At 41.8% G+C, this 18,779-nt stretch overlaps 1 protein-coding gene across 7 annotated transcripts in view; it reads left to right on the forward strand.

The window, feature by feature from the left end:
- SHB (SH2 domain containing adaptor protein B) overlaps positions 1–18,779 on the forward strand; it is a 98,524-nt gene that overhangs the window by 37,088 nt on the left and 42,657 nt on the right. For all 7 annotated transcript variants that reach the window (XR_012832924.1, XR_012832925.1, XM_075739294.1 and 4 more), the window contains exons 3-4: positions 9,935–10,150; positions 17,986–18,157. Coding sequence is in view for 5 of the 7 variants with exons in the window: in XM_075739294.1 (XP_075595409.1) it covers positions 9,935–10,150; positions 17,986–18,157 (388 nt within the window). In the remaining 2 variants the exon portion in view is untranslated. The remainder of the gene's footprint in view (positions 1–9,934; positions 10,151–17,985; positions 18,158–18,779) is intronic.

An 18,779-nucleotide genomic window follows, 5' to 3' on the forward strand; every position in this document is an offset into this window, starting at 1 on the left:
AAACGCTTCAGAGTGTCCTGCTCCCATGTGGACTCAGCCACAGTCCCTTTGACTCAAGTTTGCACGGGAGTTTCAGCCTGTCCAGTACAGCAGCACAGAAACAGCAGCGATGCCCTGGCCATTGGTCAGACAAGGTGCATTGCCATTGCTGTTATCAAAATGTTCCCAGGCACAGCAGAGTAAGATGATAAGCAGTACAGCAGTACAGTGAGCAGCGAAAGCAAAACGCAGCCACTAATGTGCACTAGAGACTCTACTATACAGTAAGGCAAGCAAGCCCCATGGCAAGCACAAGAGCCTGCCTCTTATAAACAGCAATAACAGCTATAAATTCCATCTAGCACATTGCAGTCAAACCTGTTGTTATCTCAAATGCTTCAAGCTTTGTGTTGGATGCCAAAAAGGGCTGTCGTGGTTTTGCCCCAGCCGCCAGCTAAGCACCATGCAGCCATTTGCTCACCCCCATCCATCCTTCACAGCCTGCCTCCCCAGCAGTATGGAGGAGAGAATTGGAAGACTGAAAGTGAGAAAACTTGGGACTTGAGACAAAGACATTTTTATAAGTAAAGGAAGAGCCATTTGTGCAAGCAAAGCAAAACAAGGAATTCATTCACTGCTTCCCATTGGCAGGCAGGTGTTCAGCCATCTCCAGGGAAGTAGGGCTCCATCTTGCATAACAGTGACTCAGGAAGACAAATGCCATAACTCTGAATGCACCCCCTTCCTTTTCCCCCCAGCTTTATATGCTGAGCATGACTTTATATGATATGGAATATCCCTTTGGTCAGTTGGGATCAGCTGTCCTGGCTGTGTCCCCTCATAGTTTCCTGTGCACCCCCAGTCTACTCCCTGGTGGGGTGATAGGTCCTGGCAGAAAAGGCCTTGACTTGGTGTAAGCACTGCTCCACAATAACAAAAAACATGTCTGTATTATCAACACTGTTTTCAGCACATATCCAAAACACAGCCCCATACCAGCTATTACAAAGAAGATTAACTCTCCCCCAGCCAAAACCAGCACAGAGTGTAAGTGGAAAAATTACCAGAAAGCATTGACTCCACTGTATGCATCAAGATCATGACTGGAATGAATTTTTATAACATGACGTTTTCTTATGACCTAAGCGGAAATACCAGATGTTACTTTTCATGATTTGTGATGCTTCTATTACAAGAAGGGAAGAACAGGACTGATTATGGTGATTGCATTTGCTGTGGTTTGCTTTCCTGAACTCTAGGCTCTGTTCTTAATGATGCTGAGTGCCAACCCAATTTATTTGCTGTGGTTAGGTGTCTGTGTACAAATGCTCTTGAGTGATGACATGATGGACTGTATGCTTTAGAGCATTTTATCAATACCTGCATACATTTAAACACCACTTCACGTTTTGTACTGTTATGTAAAATTGTTGTCCAAGGGGAAAAAAACAACACTGTATCACTAACAGATCACTCTGTAAGTGGGCTTTCAAATAAGAATTGGCATCTAGTCTGGGTTTGCCTGAGTAGCATAATAACTACAGAGAGATCTGCAAACAAGTGCAAAATACTGAATATTAGCAGCTGGACAGCTCATAGCAGAGTATTTGAAGTCTTACAAATGCTGGGTACTAGTTGTTCCTTCCATCAATCAGTTGCTGAGCTGACTTGATGAGTATAGGGATCATAGATCAAAGAGGATGAGCTGAAACATTTTCCCAGTAATTTCAATATTCATATCCCTGTCACTTTTTCTGTGCTAGCAAGTCAGCTGTCTTTTATTGCATGTAAGGCCTTGGATTGTGAAAAGCAAAAATCTATGACTGGATGTCATGACAACTGAGCAGCTTTGTTGGTTTACTCATGTGGACGTGGAATTCTGAATGAAAACATTTTGTGTCCAGAGCTGAACAGCAAATGTAGACCATCTTTCATGTCCAGTGATGCTTGCTCTGTGTATGTGCAGGATTGTGCTGGGCTTTGAGTTTACTGAATCTCCTGTCCTAACATTTGGAGTAATATCTGGAGGCTTTTACATCCAACAGGCGGTGATTCATCTTTATTAGGTGCTTAGGTATTGATCGGAGTTCCTAGATTGTGCCAGTAGCTCAATTCGAGTGACAGGACAGAAAGATTGTAACTAGGACAACACTTTCCATGGGAAGGCAAGACAAAGTGGGCAAAATAGCAAATAATTACTGTAGTTGATCACTATTTCTTGCAACTTGCCATTTGAAAAATTGCAAAAGATGTCCGTGGCAAATAATCATTATGGCTCTTCCTTGCAGTGAAAAGGAGGAAAAGAGATGGTTTAGTATTCAGATGCTATGTGGCTTTTAAGTCCTGCCAAAGGAGGAAACAGAGTTCTGATAGTGCCTGCTCTTGCTGGAATCATGGTCAGAGGGAAAAATCTCTTGTAGATACATCAGATATCACTTCCCAAGCTTTGACTTCTCTTTGTTTTCATGCTGTTTTTCTGAACAATGACTATCAAAGATAAAATAATGGTTATTAGTCGTCAGGGAAACTTCAGGCTATGTTTGGAACTCTCAGTTTTGTTTTGTTTTTTTAATCATAGTGACACAATCATTCACAGGCTGGATGTTTCTTTAGAAAGAATGTGCAATTCACACTTCTGTGTTGCTTTTCACCATGTAGCCACCATGTCATGGAAGAAATCTATTCTAGGAGACTTTAAGCAGCAGGCCTTCTCCCTGCCTTGTACTCTCTATGGGGAATACTAGCAGGTGGCTAAAAGAAGATAAGAGCATATCTCATCTGGCTGAGAAGACATCTCATCTGGTTTTATTGATGATGATATTGAATCTGATATGGCAGCTCTTCTGGCTACATGAGTCTAGTGTCTCAGTCTCCCATATATGTTGTTCCTGTAGGTAACTTCTTCCCGACTATGTATCACAGGGCAATTAAGTCTGGAGGGAGGCCCCTATCCGCTTCCCCTTCTTTTCCCCTCCCCCATCCCAAGGAAGGCCATGTTCAAAGTTAGTCATGTGCAGAGAAGACAACCCCTCTCTCGGTAATTCTCATTGAACTTAAACCTCCAGCTATCAGGGAAATAGTTACAGATTTTGTCTTGATTTTAATAAACTCACTTTTGCTCACATGTAGATATCTATTGCAATATAATTTGAATGTATAAATATAGACAAATATTTACACTCACTAAAAATCTCTTTTATAATTGCTTATCTTATTTGATGCTTTTGAGTAAGATTTCAGTAAGCAGAGACTCTCACAGGCAGACAAGATTCAAGAAAATGTCTTCTTTCTGTGTAAGCATGGAATTACATTTATGTTGTGAATACGTTCTTCTTCCACTCCTTTCCCCTCAAGATGGTTCCTGTGAAGGGGTGAGATTGTGTGCCTGAAGAGAGCTGGCGAGGGCGTTGTGAGCATCAGTAGCAGCCATAAGTAGCAAGGCTGATCTAAATGCAAGTAATAGTAGTCATATTTGCTGCAAGCTTCTCTGTCCTGGAGACTGGAGAGTGTTAGCTTGTTTAAATACCACATTGGTATTAGAATGGGTTTCAAGGAGAGTTAATTCTGCTTGTGCTAATCTTAGAATAAATTTTTTGGGACACTGTAATTTGCATCATGGGCTGATGAGTACCATTGTGCTAAAAAGTGTGCATGCCTATGCACTCATGTCTATGCTGCACTCTGTTTCCAAGAGGGCTTCCATTCCCACTTGCCACAAGGAAGGAATCCTTTTTCATGCAGTGTAGAAGCTTCAGAGTATGGAATGAAAATCATAGATTTTGATTGAGCTGAAGTCTCTGTTTTGTATTGTTGCCACTTGAATTGCTCCATTTAGTACATGGAACAATGATCTTTGAATCCCAAAGGTCAGTGCTCCTGATCAGAAAGGTCAAGAAAACCTACAAGCAAACTATGGACATAGTATTACGATGCAATTGGCTGTAGCAATACCTTGAGTTGGCTATTGGCCAAGCTGCAGTAAATGTACAGAATCTTGTGAAGGTTTTTTTGGATTCTTTTTCCCCTTCCCTAAATAAAAAAGGTATCCCTACTCCTCTTCTATGTCTGTCTGAGAAATGTGTAAGGAGTAAGTAGCTAAGCAGCATCAAAGCACCTCTGAAGATGTAAAGTCTGCAGAAATGATGAATTTTAAGATGGTAGCTATAATGTTTAATCACTGCTTATTTAACAGAAAAATAGGTGTCGAGGGGGAAAGCTTTTTAGATTAAACTTCCAACTTTGGGGAACTGAAGAAATTTAGTTTTTTATTTTTTATTTCTTTGCCTCTGACATAAAAGTAATATGTTTCATGTCCTTTGGAAGCAGTACTGCTGTTCTTCCAGTCCACTAGGATTTAGGTTTTCTTTCCACGTGTTTTGGTTTTTTAATCAGCCTCCCTCAATTCCACCACCACCCACCCCTGAATTAAAACATGTACTTCCTGTCTTCTTGGGCAGAGTATGCTTGCTTGTTTGTTTTATTTCAGTACATACTTTCTGTGGAAGATATTAATGGTTTTTGTTGCTGGTTTATTGACACTTATCATAAAGGGACTTCTTCCCTCCTGCCCTTGCTCTGACTGGCCTAATAGTCTTTCTTTATCAGGACTGTCGGAATGTAAAGTTGCTTTGAATGCTTCTTCCTGGAGTAATGAGTCATATTTGGACTTCAGTAGAATTTCCATCATGATGCAGGCTGTTTCAGGACATTGCTTTTCACATCAAGAGGTTATGCCAAGCTCTCACACCAAGGCAGGGGAACAAATGTCTGTTGTTCATTCCAGGAAAGTGGTTCAATTCTGAGTCACTTGGCTCAGAAGGAAAAATGAGGGAAGATCTTCTCATATCCAGCTTTTCCTGCAGCAAAATCTGGAAACATGAGCATTGAGAGGCAGTTGTTGCAGTCTAAAAGCAAAACAGCCCTCCTTGCTATTGGAGTGGTATTGGTGTTCTCTGGTGTCTAAGCAGTTGGAGATGTCCAGGTGGACCTGGAAGCAAAGCAGAAAGCAGTTTGACTTCTGGTGGCCTGAGGTGAAATTTGAGCAGAGGTAAAACTTAGCTTCTGTGGTGACTAGACTTTGTGCTAATACAATGAGAATCAGGAAAATGTTTCCAGATTATCTTCCCCAGATCAGCATGAAAAGAAACATTAATGGTGAGGCTTGGACTAAGTAAGTAGCTGTCTAATTATTTCGGACCTGTTTATGGAGAGGGAAAGGAAACTATTTCAGTGGGAGCAAACTTTGTGTCAGTGTGATCTTTCAATTAGCATCTGTCTTATGCCTCTGGCAAGTTATTGGTTGATGGGTAGCCTATCCATGCACCTGGTGCAAACTGTCCTCACTGACCTTTAATGCAGTTGATGCTGATTTAGTGGCTCTCCATTGGAAGCCTCAAGAGCAGAGCATGTGGAGACCAGAGGTTTGAGCCAATTCAGCAAGATTCTGATAAAAAAGCAAAAAGAACTCCAGATGAGACTTGGCTTTCTGTGTTCACACCTGACTCTGATGTGGCCTTCACCTGCTAGAGACAGCTGGCTTGTCAGGATAGTATCTGGGGAGATGCATCAGATATTCACCAGTACCTCTCAATGTGAGTCTGAGTCTTCCCAAGTTTCTTTCTATTCTCACTGATAACTTCAGGTTTTCAGCGACAGGTGAAAATACAAGGAATACAAGTGGTTGTTGTCCTTGTTCTTGAGTTATGTTCTCAGGTACCTTCTCTTTTTTTTTTTTCTTTGAAGTATGGTGCTTTTCTAGTTATCCCAAGCTTATCTATAGAAAGCCAGTGTGCTACAGCAAGTTCTCCACTTTGTGGACTGCCCTTTTAGGGCTTTTGAATGTAAAATATTTGAAACCACATTTCAAAAGTTGTGCTGTTCATAACTGCTCTGACTATCCTAGTTGAAGGCAGGTTAGCATGACTGCTGAAACACTCCCTCTCCCTGTGGGGCATTTTGTTTCTATGGGAGAACAAGATGCAAATAGTGGACGCTAGCAAGGGATTGTTCTTTGCTTGCTTGCTTTAATTAAACATCCAGATCTTTCTGATGCTAAATGTTTAGTTTGTCTATGTGCCTTGAAAACTTGACACTAGAAAGATCTGAGATTTCCAGGTAAAGTTGTTTCAATGCTAAGATCCTTGCAGATGGAATTATCTAGTAGATTTAAGTGGTGCAAACGTACTAACTGAGAATAGCATCACAGTGGTATTCACTCCAGGTTGGTTATAGTTTTGTATCTTGTGTAGTTGATAGTTGGTTGTATGTTTGATATGGTTAGCAGAAAGCTAAATCCAGGTCACTAGGACTGAAGCTGTTTAAATGCTGACTCTGTACAATTCCAGCACAGTGTTTACACGTTAACATGTGTTAAATGAACAATCTGCTGGTCTTCCCTGAAATAGCTATGTATCTGAACAAAGTTAAGTGCATGCACAAATGACCTTGAAATACCATTGTACTTTCATTCAAGGACTTCTATCAACAGCTATTTGTTGGGCTTAAGAGCATTGCCAAGTGTTTTGTCCCATGCTTTAGGAAATAGAGTGAACCTTTATCCACCAGTATGACCAACTCTACATTGAGCTCTGTACTGTTGAATGGAGATGGGTGCAACTAAATGTGCTGTGTAAAATCCCAGCAGTAGAATTCTGTCATCTGTCCTGAGTTCTGCTGTGGGGCTTCTCAGGTACCAAGGGTGTTGATAACCCTTGTACTTTGCTTGGAAGTCAATTTTAGTGCTAGCTTTTCAAAAGTTGGCCTTGCATGGCAATACTGTTTCCAGCATGTTACCTTCATAGTCACTAGGATAAAGCTTTGGTGGTGGAGAAAGCAGCTGAGGAGCTAGTAGGACTGTCATTTTAAGTTCTGCACCAGCCCTGAAATCTGTAGCTGCAATGGAGATGGGTGTGTTTTGTCACAGTTTTACCTCGTTTGTGTGGGTCAGTACATTTTGGAATCTGACATATCTGATAAGTAAAAACACTTTTTTTTTTTTTTTTTTTTTTAAGAGCGCAACTACATTGTTTGACCTCTTGTTACTGCATGCTTTAGTTTGAGATGAAGGAAATATCTATTGGCTTCTGTACATTGTAGAAGAAATCCTCTCGGAAGGAAAGCTGTAGAAGCTCACCTCTTGGGTTCTGTAAGCAAGTGGTCTTCAAAGTTTCCTTTTATTGGCTGCATAGCTGTTCTCTTTTCTTGATGATGGATCCCCTAATTCTCTTGACTTCCTCTTCCTGATCAGGTGGCCTGTAGTAAACACCCATAACAGTGTCACCCACAGTCGCCTGCCCCTTAATCCTTACCCATAAGATCTCAACTCGTTCTTCATCCACACCTAGGGGGAGCTCGATACATTCTAGTTGCGCTCTCATATAGAGAGCAACTCCACCACCTTGCCTTGCTGGACTGTCTTTCCTAAAAAGTACGTACCCATCCTCGACAGCATTCCAGTCATGTGAGCTATCCCACCATGTCTCCGTAACTGCAATGTGATCATTGCCCTGTGACCGCACACAGACCTCTAGTTTTTCCTGTTTATTCCCCAAGCTGCGTGTGTTGGTGTACAGGCACTTCAGAGAGGTAAGCAAGCTTGGAATTTTTCCTGGCAGGGTACAAGAGGGTCCACCATAGCCATACACACCTGTGTGGCAGTTGGCTTTCTGGCTTTCATCTTGGGAGGCAGCTAAGGAACATTTGTCACTGCTCTGGTTGGCCTGGCTCATTCCCCTGTTGAGTGCGATGGCATTAGCATTGCCACTTTGGACCCCACCCATCAAGTCCGTCAGTGTAAACTTACTATTTTTCTTCCAAGAAATAAAGACACTGTCATATTGTAGGTACTTCACAGTACTTTTGAAATGGTTTGGAGCAATTACGTGGTTATAATATTCTTGCTGATAGATGAATTGATGAATGGCTTTTATTATAGTAATTGAGAGTATTGTTCTAAATCTTTACTTCATTTGTAAGTTAAAAAGTTCTGTCCCTTCTCCCTGAATCTTATTGTTAACTAACTTTTCAATTTGCTACAGTTAATGAAATTGTTATTTTGTCCTTGCAGTAGTCAGGATAATCACAGAACAGCTGAGGTTGGACGGGACCTCTTGATATCATCTAATAAACAACACTATTTAAGCATGTTGCCCATGACTGTGTCTAGTCAAGTCTTGAATATCTCCACAGATGGAGACTCTACAGCCTCTCAGGGCAACTTGTTTCAGTGTTTGCCCATTAACACAATAAAAACGTGTTTTCCTGTGTGAGGGAATTTGATGTATTTTGATTTGTGCCTGTTGCCTCTTGTCCTGTCACTGGGCACTCCCAATAAAAGTCTGGCTCCATCTTTACTCTCTTCCATCAGGTATTTATATGCATTGATAAGGTCCCCACTGACACTTATCTTCTCCAGGCTGACCAGTCCCAGCTCTCTCAGCCTCTCTTCATATGAAGAATGCTCCAGTCCCTTTATCAGCTTCATGGCCCTTTGCTGGACTTACTCCAGTATATCTATGTCTTTCTTGAGAGCTGGATCCAGCAGTCCAGATGAGGCCTCACCAGTGCTAGGTAGAATGGAAGTATCACTTCCCTTGACCTGCTTTCAACACTCCTCCTAATGCAGCCGAGATTAGTATTGGCCCTCTTTACCATGAGGATGCATTGCTGGGTCGTGTTCAACTTGCTGTCATACAGGACCTAAAAGTCCTTCTCCACTGAGCTGCTTTCCATCCAGTTAGCCTGCAATTTTCCAGCATCTCCAGGTCACCCTGAATGGCAGCCATACAGTCTATCACCTACTCCATCCAGTTTTGTATCAGTAGATGGAGTGACCCTGACTTTGCCAAGGCTCTGCAAACTCCAAAGAATGGAGATCCCTCCCATGACCTGGTCACCTGTCCTAGGGCTGCACTACACACCAGGGAAAGAAGGTTCCCCCAATGTTCCACTTGGATCTCACAAGCTACATCTTGTGTCTGTTTCTCCTTATTGCATCTTCTGACACTGCCCGAGAAGGGTTTGGCTCTGACTGCCCTTCAGGCAGCTGAGAGCTGCTGTTACATCCCCCTTGACCTTCACCTCATCAGACTAACCAAAACCATCTCTCCCTATTATAAGCTCCAGGACCTGCTATCTCGGTAGTTCTGCACTGGGTCCTTTCTATTTTTACGAACTAGCTCACTCCTTGCACACTCCTTGTAGGGAGTGTGCAGACTGTACACAGTAGGACCCACCTGTTGGTGGGCGTAGCCTCCTTGCAGCCAACAGTGAAGGCATGACAGCTTGTCCCTTGATTTGCTAGATGTGCTCCTCCTAAGAGAGCCCACGTTTTGGTTTGCTGTAATCAGGAGTGCAGTACACTGTTCCTTTCTGTGAAGCTTCAGCATGTTTATTTTTTTATAAGATCAGTGTTAATTTAAAGAAATACATGTTCTTTAATACAATGTGAGCTAAGCTCTAGTTACCAGTGCTTTTGTTCAGTGTTCTTACTCTAGTCCTAGCTCATTTTCTGCTGATATTTTGTAGAGGTAACTGCAGAGAATTTTTTTTTATCAGCATATATAATTGTACTGTGGGCTTTATTTTTTGTGATCTTTGTATCTTCAGATTGCACTTCTGAATGATCTCCTCTTGAAGAGTTAACTGCATAAACAAATTTCAGTGGTTTGGGGAATTATGTACAGTTGCTTGTAAGTCTGCTTGACACAGGCCAACAGGGATTGTGTGCTTTGTGTAATCTGGCTCCGTGCAAGCTGGGGAGTGCTAGTGGAGGCAAGAGACTGTTTGTGCTGTGGTTGTTAGCTGGTGAAGTTTAGAAGTCCTGTACAAGCTTGCAATCTGTATAGTTCTGTGGCTATTAAAGAATGGATGGAAGTTGAATGCTTTACAATTATTGACTGTGGTGATAAGGCATGGTTAGTAGTGATGCTGATGCAATTTTCTTTCTTGCCAACAGAGTTTCAGAAGCAGGAAGGCATGAAATCCCATCAAAAAAACATGCAGCTCTATGACACACCCTATGAACCAGAAGGCAGTGGTGTGGAATCTGATTCTGAAAGTGTGGTGAGTCACCGTTTACAAGAAAGCAAATTACCACAGGATGATGACAGGCCTGCAGATGAGTATGATCAGCCATGGGAGTGGAACAAAGTCACCATCCCAGCTCTGGCAGGTAGGATTCCTAGATCCCAACCAGGAAATTCTTTCTCACACTCATGACATATGTACTTGCCTTTGGGAGAATTCACGTATTTCTGCTCTTTTAGTGTGTATGTATGTGTGTGGAGAAATCTCTGAAAAGCAAATGTGGGTAGTCTCAAATCTTTAACTGCTGCAGAAATGTGGAATATGGCACTTTTTGTTTGGTGCTTCAGCTGGCCTGTTGTCAACCATCTCACCACTTGGTGCACGTTAGTAAAACTTTGTTTCTCCCGCTCCTTGCCCCTACCCCCATTTTAATGTATGTGATGTAGATAGTGATTGTTGTTGAATGGTTCTATGATGAGGCAACTGCTTTGCAAGATCCTTAAGTTGTGGGATAATTCTTAAAGGGGCAGGACAAAAAATAGCTGTGTAACATGCATGCAGTAACATGCCTTCTACTCAGTGATGAGTTTCTTGGTATTTGGAGTATTTTCATTATAATTGCAAGCATTCCTATGGATATGTAGAACTTGTTTTCAGACTAATCCTTTTGAACTGCTGAAGTTCTCCCACATCAGAACTTGTCTGTCAGGGAGATCTGATACAAACTGGTTTTCGTCTGATTGGTGTTGGTTACACTACTCTTTTTTTTTCCTTTCTGATGCTTTGCAGAAATGGCTGAGGAGGCTTCATTCACTGAGGACGTGATTCTAGAGGCCAAGGCTTTTTCTTTTGTAGAGCCTCTGTGTGTCCAGCAAAGCCTAGCTGGTCAGTTGATCTGATCATGTTCCAGGATGCTCTTCTGAGATGCTAGTGTCATACATGCTCTGTAATTTTTCCATCAATGGCATGCTCTAGTGAGGGCATGCTCCCTGTGTATAGGAGCAGGGTTGTTCCCCTTCCTTTTTAGGAGTCAGCTTGGCAGAAAGGTTGGAAAAGAGTTGTGTGTGGTGATGATTGTGGGAATGAGGAGGGAAGGAGAGAGATGTGGCTCTGGGAGGAGCATGGAAGAAACCTGAGAGTAGTGATTAGTAGTCAGTGTGCATTTACCCTGGGTAAATCCTGCTTGACAAACTTGTTTGCTTTCTGCATTGCAACTACTAGATCTGTTAATGGAAGAACAGCAAAAGATGTGATCTGTGTTGATTTTAGCCTTCAGCATGTTGTGCTGTGGCATCAGCTGTGTTACCTGATTTGGAATGCTGTAGCCTAGATGAGTGGACTACTAGATGCATGAAAACCTGTCAGGGTCATTGACCTCAAAGGGTAGGGATTAGTCATTCATACTCTTCCTAGAGTCTAGTTACAAGTGTGATTCCTCAGGGCATCTGTTCTGGAACCCTTCCTGTTCAGCATCTTTATCAGTAACCCAGATAAGGAAGAGAGGAAATGCACCTCATGAAGTTTGGAATGATATCAAATGCAAGGGAGGTTGTGTGTGTGCAGAGCTGCCATTCAGAGCAACCTGGACAGGCTGGAGAAATGGGCTTACAAAATCCAACCAGGACAAAATCGAAGAGTTGCATCTGGAGCAGACTAACCCCTTGCAATTATATGGACCAAGGACTGGCTGACTTGCTGTGTTACAGCTCTGCTGGAAGGAGCTTGAGGAGTCCTGGGGGAAAGTGGACTAAATGTGGCTAGCAGTGCTCCCTAGCAGTGATGAAGGCTAGCGGTATCCTGGCCTGTGTGAACAGGAACATAGCCAGTAGATGAAGCAAAGTGACTGTTCCTCTTTACTTCATATTTCTTGGAAAACATGTGTAATGCTGTGTTCAGTATTCTGATGCAAGAAGGATGTTGATAAATTTTGATGTCAGCAGAGAACCACCAAAATGATGGGAAAGTGCAGCACATCACTTGTGAGGAGATGCTGAGAGAACTAGGCTTGCTTAGCCTGGAGAAGAGAAAGCTTTGGGGGCATGTAACAGCAACTTTCCAACGCCTATGAGGAGACCTTCAAAAAGATGGAGCCAGGTTCTTCACAAATGATGAGGTGTGTGATGGGAATATGAGACTTAAGCTCAATCAGGAGAGGTTCTGACTCAATGTGGGGAAAAAAATTTTCTCTGCAAGGACAGTCAAGCATTGGAACCAATTGTTCAGGGAGATTTTGCAGTCTCCATCTTTAAATTTTTTTCATCCTGTGTGGAGGGATGCCTGGGTAAAGTTCTGAACAACCTGATCTATCACATAGCAGACCCTACCTTGAGCAGGTTGGACTAGACACCTCCCATGATTCCTTTCCACCTGAACTATTCTATGATTTTGCAATTCTATGTGCCCTGATATTGCCACACTACAGAAATGAGAAGTGACTTCTCTCCACAGCACAACTACAGTTCTGTGAACAGAGCCTGTTATGACAATACCATTCCTGGGTGTTTCTGACCTCACCCCCTAACAGAGAGGCAGATGTGGGTGACAGAAATGTATTTGTTTTCTAGCACAGTGGAGCAGAGAAGTGGTGATCTGTTGTGAGAGTGATTCTGCCTCTGTGCTTCATTTGTTCTTACATGTTTAGGTTGTGGTTGATTTGGGTTTGTTTCCAAGTCAAGCTGATGTCTGCAGTATCCATCCTGTGAATAGTGGGTGAGAGCAAGAGACATATGGATGAACGTGAAGCAGCTGCTTAAAAAGAAACCTCTTGCTCAGCATCCCCTTCCTCTTGTTGGGCTCCTATGGAACAGAAGAGAAAGTTAGAGAAAACAGTTCTGCTGCTGAGCTCTGCCTAGTGGAAGCAGGCTTTGGTTCAGGCTTGCCTGAGCTGACTCATCCCCTTTGCTGGACCAATTAAAATGCTTGCAAGACTTGTGCTGGGAGATTGCCTGGCTGTGAGATCCTGGCTATGATTTGACATATCTATTGTGTGTCAAAATAGGCTAATTAACTGGTATGTGCATCTCCAGATTTCCAGTGCCACAATGGCTGTTTTGCAGTTGCTGAATATCAGTCTGGGGTATGTGTGTAAAGCCTTCTGGTTTGGGTGTGTAAAGCCTTCTGGTTTGGGTTTATGTGATGGCATTGGTGTCTGCCCTACTTCAGTAGATGTTTCTGTGCCTTTTCATGTGTCCCTATGATGGCAGCAATGCTGTCTTTGCCTAGAGCCTATGCATAGCTTCCATCTCCTGACAAGTGAGCATTACTACACAGCAGCATGGTTCACAGTAACTCTGTTGTAGAGGTAGGGTGTCTGCTACCTGGAAGGATCCACAAGCTACCCACCAGTGAGGGCTGTGCAGAGCCATAAGCAGTGGATTTGCAGTGGGTCTTAGGCTGCTCTCTGCATTATTTTCCAGGGAATTTCTCTATTCTCCATTCCAGATTCTGGACGGTTTTCCACTGTTTTGCCTCTGCCACCATGTCTGCATCTTGCCCATCTTTCTTTCATTTGTGGTCTTCTTTCCCCCATTCTTTTGTACTACAGAACTGCATCTATGTCTAGGCTCTCTCATTCATCCTCCTACCTGACACCTGGTCCCACTCTGTTACCTTCTTACATGTCCTTGGGACTTCTCCTACCTTCAGACACCTGCTCCCTATCAACCAAGGCCCTCTCCTATTAGCTGTGTGTGCATTTCTGCTCACAAGGAAGAGGATGGTGTGCTTCCTCATTCATCCCCATCCCTCTAGCCCTTTGGACTAGGCCAGATGCCAGGGGAATGTCTGGGCTACAGTGACTACAGATTGCTGTTGGAAGAGCTCCTGCAAGGAACCTGAGCAGTTAATTCTTGCTGACTGTGTTATCTGAAAGGCTTCCAGTTATTTTTTTGCCAACCTGTCCAGGATTTGCTTGGCTGGAGGCATGTTCAGCCATTCTTGCATGTGTTCTTGGACAGTTTTATATTACAGCTACTTTTGAGCAAAGAATATTTTGTTTGAAGGTGAGAGGATAAGTAAAACCCTTGGACTGCATAAAAGGGCAAGGAGGAACAAATGCTTGAGCAGGTGACATTTAAGTCTTCAAAGGTGGAATTCTTTAGGGCTATTTATCTCTCTGTAGATTGTTTCTGTGGTTTAGTGTAACACAGAGATTCTATGAGTCAAGTTTTTCCTTGCATACTAGTTTTTGATAATTTTCCAAAGGCTAAGAGTAATATTAGTGTTATTGTGAGCTTCCCATACAAGGATGGTGATTATGTACTACCCAGAAGTCATTTTTCTTTTAAAGTATGCAAAATAACTAAACCAGAAGCTTCATTGTTTAGCAACACTGAGAAATGGGATTATTAATTTTTAAAATTATTGTCTTGAGTCATACGTGTGCATATGTATTTGTGTATTGTGTGTATTATATGAAATGGCTGATCTTTAATTCATTGAATCCAGAGAATAAATTTATTCATTTGTACTGCATACCTTTTAGTGCACAACTCATTTGGTGTTTCTAATGTCTTTGAGCTCTGTAATAATCTTCATGCCCACTTTTTTAGTATTTATCAAGTAAACTCTGAAATAGGGGTTTTTTTGAGTGTTGATTTTAATAAAAATCACAGGTTTGTCAATTTTTTTCTTATCTGTATAGTTTTTAGTTTGTCTGTATGTGACTGTATATTAATAAGGCACAATCCATCCAATATGAGATTTTATGACTGGCCATGTGTAAATATTCTTGTAAGCATTATGTAGTTAACTCTTATGAAAGCACACTAAAATAAAAGATTGCTTTACAAAAGTAACAGACTAAAAATGTTAAATAAAAAGTATGATATGGTTGAATTCCTTATGGGTTCAGCATGCAGAGTTCTGCTTTAGTATGGTAAGAGAGTAGACATTTTTGAGGATTAATTAGAATTCTTTGATTGGATCTGTCATTCATTATAACTTAATATGTCTTGGGTACCTGGTTATTTGTTACGGAGGAAGGTGTAAGGATTGTCTGCAAGCATAACTTCAAGCTGCTGTCTCATCTGGCATCTCTATACTTAATCTAACTCCTAGAAATTATAAATGTTTAAAATAATGAAAGACGAGGTCCAACTTCTAAGTTTGAAACAGTGGAAAGTTTGTAGTGGAGAAGCATTGACCCTCTGCTGAGATGTGTGAAGTGCTTTTCTGACTGACTATGTGTTGTGGTTCTGTAATGTAGGTAGCTAATGTAGCTAGACCAGGTGGAGGGGTTTTTCAGTTCTTAGCTGAGATGGATTTTTCCAAAGACCACAATGTTGGTCTAATGGTATTAGAAATTCTAGCAACGAGCAAGTCCGACTTTACAGTCCCACAACTATCATCCTCCAACTACTTGGAGTTCTGGAAACTCTGAACCTGAAGTGACCATCTGCTAAAACTTTCCTATTTTGAGAGGTTCATCTGAAGGGAACAACTGACATTTGCAATGAGAAGTGCAGACACAGACTTATTCGGCAAATGTTTTTGATTTGTCAGGTGATAGACCTAGGAAACAACCAAAATGGCAAGCGTCACTAGAACTATCATGAAGTTAATTACTCATGCAAGACTTTTAAGGAAAACATTTGCTCCTCTGCCAAGATTTCAATATTTATTGCTGAAGCATAGATAAAACCTGCTTATCTCCAAATTGGAGCCTGAAATGTGCCAGACTGAAAGTATGCACAAGCTGTGAAGTCTGCTCCAGTTGAGGGAAGCATGTCTGCACTGTGGCTTCTAAGCACGGAACTAGGGGGGCTGGTGTCATGCTGACATCTGTGGAGCAAGCATTCCTCAGGGACTTCTGCTCTTGACTGCAGTGCTGAAAGATGTGTCTGTATGTAGCAGAGCTGAAGTGAAGCATTTTGACTGCTGCTTTAGTTCTTTCACAAACAAATTTGGGGTTTTTTCATTGGAGGCTATCAGCTGAAGCTGAAATGTTGTTTTAATTACTTTTATGGGAAGTGGGCAGGTCTTGTTAGACCTTCTGCTGAGCTGGGCAAACTAGTTTGCCCAGAAGAGCTGGGGTTAGCAAAGTAACAGGAATAAAGTAGCTTTCTGGTACATAGGTCTAGCTGGTAGTAGCAACCCTGAAGAGGCCATTCAGTAACATCAGGCTGACATTGGCTTGCATTTGAGTGTTTGAGAAATCAGGCCTTTCCAGGCTGTCATGTGGAGGTAGCAAAATTTTGGGTAAAGGAAATGAATGTGAAGTCTGAGGACCCCATCTTAGTATTGCTTTACGAAATAAGCGGCACTCTGTTGTAAAGAGGTAGTAGTCTTCTGGACTGATCATGGACTCCTTGAAGGAGGATCTGTAGATGCCAAACTTGATCACCTCTGCTGGCTGCAATTGCTGTTGCATAGACAGCTGGTGCCTAGGACCACGGGGGACTTAAAGCAGAGGAGTTCTGGCATGCCACCACCAGAGGGGTACAGCACCAGATACAGGGCAGAGGAAGAGAGGCCACATGGGGAGTGAGGAGGGGTCAGGTATGTAGTCACTTTCATATCTGTAATGGCTATGTAACCAGAAGTACCACATCAATAAAAAACATTACGCTCCCAGCTGCATGGAATTGAGCTTCTGAACCTTCCCCCTATATATGACAGCTTTGGTTAAGAGGGGATTTATAGCAGCTGAAACAGTCCTGACAACAGCATTGTGTGGGTTGATGCCTGACTGGGTATCACGCTTGTCAGTTTAATCTGCCTGGATATCCCTTTCAGACTGCTTATTCCTACTAATTTAATTCTCACACACACACACAAAAAGAGAGGAGTCCAGAGACATGCCTGAGCTTTTCAGTCAGAGAAAACATTCAAAAGCATCTGAAATTTAACTTTGTCTGTGCTATTTTTTGAGAATAGATCCTACTTCTAACCATCATGTTGTAAAGATATTGCTGTTTACAATCAGAACTGAGTTTCGTGTTTGTTTTGTGAACTGATTTTTTTGGTGTCTGAAAGATGCTTCTTGGTCAGAAGCTGACATTAACTTCACCAATATTCATAGAGTTCCCAAATTACATCCAGCTTTTTTCTTTTTTTTCAGTTGAAATAATAGTGGTCTTCATATATGCCACTGGCAAGTACACACATGCAATGTTTCTCCTTGTTACGCTAATCAGCTTTCATTATCCAGTAATGAGGTTAAATCTGAACTTCTGTTTTAATAATGAGCATATTTCTGTCATGCATACTTCAGATTTAATGCTTTTGCCCAATCCTTTAATTTTTTGAAATTATAGTTATGTAGAATCTGTAAGTGTAGAATGAAGATGCTGACATCATTAGTATGTGTTTTGCCACAGATGTTGCAGTGCTCTAAGAAATCACACTTTTGCAAATTAAGTTGCATTGCTTTTCTTGGAATAATATGGTTTATGAGAAAAACTAACAAATGCCATTTTCCCTTTTCATCACTTTGTACCCTACTGTTTCAAGACAAAGCTTTGCGCCAGGATTGTATGAGTGGATACACTTTTAATTCATTGCTGCTTGCTAGTATTTCTGATGTGGATAGATGGGTCTTATCTATCTGGATTTGCACCCTGATCATTGTTAGCATGATTCCACTTAAACTGGGGCAAGCTGGATACTTAACATTCTCGCTTGTTTGTTATTGTAATTATAGCAGGTGACTGAAAGCCTATCTTTGTTACTGTTACTTGTTTAACAGTATCAGCTTTTGGGGAAGAAAGTATTGAATGTTAAGATAAGCATCAGTTACGGTAATGAAGTTTAGAAGAGTGTGCATTTTGTTACTAGAAAAGCAAGATAGTTTTAGGACTGTATTTTGCATAGTTAGAAACACCTTTACATGGTATCTATAACTTTGTAGATAAACCACTACATCCATGCTAGTGGATGCGTGTTTATTCTCCCTGGGAAGTGTGAAACCTCTCAAGTGCTACAACTATTTTGGTCCTTGTTAACCTTGCCTGGAGAGGTTAATTATTGTGTGTCTTGCAGCCCAATTTAATGGAAGTGAGAAACGGCAAGCATCTCCTTCTCCCTCAAATGACCAGCGCAGGCAGTTAAGAGCACCTCGAGGAGGCTTTAAACCCATCAAACATGGCAGTCCAGAATTTTGTGGGATCCTGGGAGAGAGAATAGATCCAACTATTCAACTGGAAAAGCAGATGTAAGTAAGCACAGTAATCGCTCTCTAGCTCTTTGCCTCCCCACTTACAGGAGCAGCAAGTGTCCCAGATCCTGCTGTCCAGCCCCTCCTCCTTAGTATCTCCTGTGTTAGTGCTCACAAAAACCTATTCTTATTAATGCTGCAAAGTGTAAGTAACTTTCATGGGGAACAAAATAGACTTAAACAGGAAACTCCTCTCAGAAACAGTGACTTTCATCTGCCAGATATGTGCAGTTATTCCATTTTTAACCATGTTTGATTACATTGCATTAGGGAAAAAAGGTGTCTATCACATATATATAAATTGTGCTTTAAAGTTGCACAAATTCCATATATTTGTGGCTGCATAGGATGTTTCTAGTACCTCAGATGTGCCTTGCATCTGGCTGTACTACTACTCCACGGAGTACTCCATGAAGAGACTGATAAGACCACTGAGAAAGCTTTCAGAAAAGAGACTGTTATTTCTATGCTGGTGGTGTCAAACTTGAGGTTGGTATTTAGAGGCAGTTTTGTCAGCTGCAGACTCAAGTTCTGGGGGAATTCCCTGGAGTGAATGTCTGGTATTCACAACGGTGGCCTCTGTTCTGCCTCATTGTTACCCTTCCTTGAACCATTCGGA

The sequence above is a fragment of the Balearica regulorum genome, chromosome Z (genome assembly GCF_011004875.1).
Source record: "Balearica regulorum gibbericeps isolate bBalReg1 chromosome Z, bBalReg1.pri, whole genome shotgun sequence".
NCBI lineage: Eukaryota > Metazoa > Chordata > Aves > Gruiformes > Gruidae > Balearica > Balearica regulorum.